At 41.4% G+C, this 4,810-nt stretch overlaps 1 protein-coding gene across 1 annotated transcript in view; it reads left to right on the forward strand.

Moving 5' to 3' along the window:
* Positions 1–1,117: 1,117 nt before the first annotated feature.
* Positions 1,118–4,810, forward strand: part of LOC104162839 — a gene marked incomplete at its 3' end in the record, with an annotated part of 4,351 nt that continues 658 nt past the window's right edge. Inside the window, exon 1 of the mRNA XM_009701668.1 lies at positions 1,118–1,607. Within this exon, the coding sequence (XP_009699970.1) occupies positions 1,118–1,607 (490 nt within the window). The remainder of the gene's footprint in view (positions 1,608–4,810) is intronic.

A 4,810-nucleotide genomic window follows, 5' to 3' on the forward strand; every position in this document is an offset into this window, starting at 1 on the left:
GCTCCAACTTGCATGCTGCTCCGAGTCCCGCTCTGCTGGCTGTTCTGAATACCAGCTCGCCTCTTTGAAGGCAGGGACCGACGCCTTCTGTGGACCAGGAGCTACCTTGTGTCAGTCACTTTTTCCAAACTGAATCCAGTGACTGGGTAATTAAATGGCTGTGTAACAAAAGAGCTAACAGCCTGCTGTCATTAATCTACCTATTTTTACATGGAGCCTAGACTTACTTTTAAGCACAGAGCTCATAATAAGAAGCCTTACCTTTTACAGAGAGAAGTTAACACTCAGGCCTGGTAGCTAGAAGGCTTAGCCTCCTTAACCTGCCAAAAATATCTCGTTAGTCACTTTTCCCATATTGCTCTGGTAACTGTTTATTGTTTGTGGACTAGAGGGCTTCCTCAGGATCCAGGTTCTTCCAAAGACTGCAGAAAGAGCATTGCTAGCTCTGGGAATGAGGAAGGCATTCAGTGGGAGCGGGGCAACGTCCAACCTGCTGACAGATGTACTCCTGAACCCTCACTTGCAAACATTAGCAGAAGGACAGGTGCATAATCACCTTGTTGAATGTACAGTTGAAATAACTAAGCGCTGTTGAACTGTTTGGCTTTCAGCTCCTGCAGGCAATTTGGGCTCTTTTGAGCCTTTGTGTTGGAAAGGAAGGGCCTCTGTGTTCTTGCAGAGTGTTTGGCTGTGTTGCAACAAATCTGGTTACTGATGCCCAGGCATACTGTGATTGATGCACGGATCAAATGACTGTTGGGAGTGGCTTTCGAGGTGACGTCCCACGTACAATGATGTCAGCAAAAGATTTTAAAAAATTCAGGTGTGGCATAATCTGCCAATTAAACTGATTAGTACTCTGGCTGAGTCCTGAGAAGGAGCTCTGGCTCTAGAGCCCTGCTTATTGAAGTATTTTATTTAGTGCCTTTGTCTCGCCTTGTGCTAGATTTTTACCTAGTACCTTTACTGCAGCACACTGTAAATTGAGGTGGGATACCATACCAAGGGCTATGTGCTAGCTCTCTTGCTATCTGGGGAAATCTGCTACTAGCTCACAAATGTCCCTGACAGCTTGGAAGTTGTGACACTGGAGAAGATCAGCTCCCGTGGGATCGGGATGGAGTGCCTCGCTGCTCTATTGGCAGAAGTGAAAGCTAGCCAGGAGGCAATGCAGGCTGGACAGAGGGAACTCAAGCACAATGTGGAAACATCTCAAAAGGAAATCAGAACAGTGTTAGCACTGCAGAGGAGCCAGCAACAGGTGAAAGAAGATCTCGAAGCGGAGGTGAAGTCCAGTCACTTGGATATAAGAACTGTGCTTGAGGAAATTCAGCGAGTAAGAGAAGAAATGGAAGCTCGATTAAATACTCAGGCTGATCTGGTCTTACTGATCAAAGAAGTGAGCACCAATTTAACATGTGTAGACAAGGCTTTCCAGAAAATGGAGGAGAGGCAGAAATTTTTTACCAGCCTGCATCTTCCTACAACAGAAAATGTTGAGCAAGGATTTTTCTTTGAAAAATGCTTACACAAGACCCACGTGGGTTTTGAAAAACCTGTGGAAGTTAACAGTTTGGATGAGGAATGTGAAAAGAAGGTGCTTAGGGGTAAGAAAATGGCGACTGCAAAAGTATGGGGAGAGAAGTGAGGTTGTTCCTACTTGTGCTTGTCAAGTAGTTTCTTTAGACTATTTGGAATGCTTTTAAGAAATGTAATTTTTTTAGAAATTGAATCTCTTGCTTAAAAAAAAATAATTTCTAACTAGCATAGACATTACTACACAGACCTTCCTAGTACATGATAAGCAAAGGAAGGCTTTGATTTGGCTCTGCACACCAAAAGGTGGGTGATAGATGTCTCATCTGGTAATCCAGGAACAGTGCACAAGACGGAGAGGCTCAGGAAACCAGCGGTACCAGGCAAGCTCTGAGAGAGGCAGCCAGTCAAGTACAATGTTAAGTACTGGGCAATACCCCAGCACTTAAATGTAACTTAGTGGAACACACCCTAATGTACAGACAGTTGTGTATTTCTTGCTTCCAAGAGCTATGTATGAGAAACAGTTTGCTTTCTGGAAAAGCTTGGGTTGGGTCTAATATTCCCTAAAAGAACTGGAGTCAGCTGCTGCCATCGTGTAGTGACTGTAGAGGGAGTGAGAGGATTTTTGGACCTTTTGCAAGGTCATGGGGTGTTCTTTTGCCAGTGAGATATCGAATCTTCTGCGAATGATTCAGTGATCAAAAGGCTTAATTTTTGCAATATCACTGCAATTTTTTTTTTTCCTGGTATGGGGAATGATAGGACCCTAAATGGTGATTCTGTCCAGTTACTGTGCTAGATGCAGTACTTGAGAATCTGGTCTTCAGAAATTAAGCATTTCAACTAGATTGAGTACAGTGTTGGAGAGTCCAGAACCTCACTTAAGGGTGGAAATTGTTCTGATTTACAAGTCTGACTGTATAAAGGTGGCAAGTAAAAAGGCCAAAGTGAGGCGGTCTTGGGCTGGTAACTAATACTGTCTTTAATTTAGAGTCTATCTCTGATGTGTTGTATCAGTAATTAGACTCACGATGCTTTTGTTTTAATGAAAGCATGGCTTTTGTTTTGACATCACAGCATGCCTTCTACACAAATCTGGAAACAATCTGTTATTGCCTAGAGGTACGGAGGCCATAAATAAGCATTGGAGTGTTGCTGCTTTTAATCTGTGGAGGCAGTTCATGCTACAGAGGGTTCATGCTAGCAGAGAAATGCTTTTCAACATTTGAAGTGGCTCTGTATAGCACATGTCTATGATAAAATTGCCGATAGGAATGTCACTGAATTTCTCTAGTGCATGGTTTTTGTTCAGCTTTTTTTAGTATAGCATCCTGAGTTGGCTTGGTTGGATGTTTGAATGAGCTTCTAGGAAAAGACTTGGTAGTCTGGGCACCACGATAAAAGCAATGGTGTGAAACTGGCAAACTGATAAAGGCCAGCTGAACTCTGGAGACAGTGGATATCGGGAGTCTTTGTGTCATTTGTGGTTAGCTGTTTATCACTGTATTTAAATGAAATAAGTTCATTAGGTAACAGTATGTGATGTAGTTTTTTCCCAGAATAAAAATCGGCTGCAAACATTTCTTCAGGTTTAATGCAGCTCTGCCAGGGTCCTACAAATGGCTGTGAAAGTCGTTTCATATAGTCAATTAAATGATGACATTAGCATCTGTAGCAGTGGATTTACCCAGTACCCTTAACTCAAGAAGAGTGCTCTAGTTCTCTATTTTAAGTGGAGTGTTCAGGAGGGGAGGTGGAATATGTGAGAGAGCAGGAGTATGTGAGCCAGTAGGGCAGGGAAGGACTGACTGTACATGTTTATTCTCTAATCCCTGCTCTTTTTTTTTTTTTTTTTTTCCCCCCCCTCTCTGCTTGATTATTGTCTCTTGTGATTTTTGAAGGAACTTGAGAAGGTAACCAGTATTTTCCTAAACTCTGACATGGTTGCTCTCAGGTGTGGACTGTCATTCGTTTAAAGAGGTCTACTGAAAGGATGTTGTTATGTCTGCATTACAAGAAAAGAAGTGGTCATATTAGTTAAAATGGTGGTAAAAATAAGCTAACTAGAACTGGCAGCCAAGCTTGATCTTTCTTTCCCCTACAGATTTGTATTTTGATTTGGGTTATCATGTTGATATATGTTTTAACAGCTCTACTATTAAACTGCAGGGCAGTATGTTTCTAACTGAAAATATACCCTTTAATAGTCAGCATCTCTGAGCACAAGTTTAGTGAAATCTCCCAAGAGTACAAGAGCATCTGAACATGATAAAGCAATATGCTGACAATTTTCTAACTGCAAGGGGTGACAGAAAATCTTGCCTAGGGAGATTTTATTTGGAAAATTAATGGGCTCAGGAGGCACTTTATACCTGGGTCAGTAAGAGAGGCATAGAAGACATTAGTATTTTGAACTGGGAACTTGTTTTCAAATGCTTTCAAAACATGTGAAGACTGATGTATTAATGCAATAGCTGGTGTATCAATCAGACTAACATTAAATGAGAATCAAAGCTTTTGTTATTAATACTGTCTCCAATTGTGTGATTGAGCCTTACACTGCTGGGGCTATTCCAGAGTCACTTGACAACCTTCAAACAAAATGCTTGGGCTTCAGAAAGGATTCATGAGCAACCACTTCTAGTTGGTTAGTTTGTCACCTATTTTTTCCACATGTTCCTATTTTTCTTTTCTCCAAATCTCACCTCTCAGGTTTTTTCACTTTATCTTGAAGAAATCTTGTTAAGTTGAAACTGTACAAAGTAATCTGCTTAGATGTCTTCATTAAATTGCCAAGGGATATTTATGTATTGCATCAGCCTTTTATTGCAGAAGTGTTTGCTCGTTCTTCATGTCATCAAATGGGGAATACTGGCCGTATCTGCACTGCAGTACTGTACTCCCTTTCCAGTCTGAAGGCACAAGAGAAACCTGTAACCTCCGTGGTGTTTACGAGTCAAGCACTGGATTGTGTAACGTCGTTTCCTCTGACATGAGATGATTGTGTACTGTGAAGGGATTGAGGTTGCAACATGACTAGGAATATTAGATCAACGATGTAATTCTTGGACCATGAATAGTGGCAGGGCAAACTTGAAATATATTACATTTTGGAGCATTTTTTAAAAGTTTTACCCTTGTGACTGAAATTGCTGACACTAAGAAATGCTGCAAGACCTCTGGCTAATAAAGCTGAAACCTGAGCTGCAGAGAGGGGAGTTTTTGCAATGAAAATTTTGAAAGGTAGGAAAAGAGCAAGTAAGTGTAGGGA

Source organism: Cariama cristata, unplaced genomic scaffold (genome assembly GCF_000690535.1).
Source record: "Cariama cristata isolate BGI_N322 unplaced genomic scaffold, ASM69053v1 scaffold17596, whole genome shotgun sequence".
Classification (NCBI taxonomy): Eukaryota; Metazoa; Chordata; class Aves; order Cariamiformes; family Cariamidae; genus Cariama; species Cariama cristata.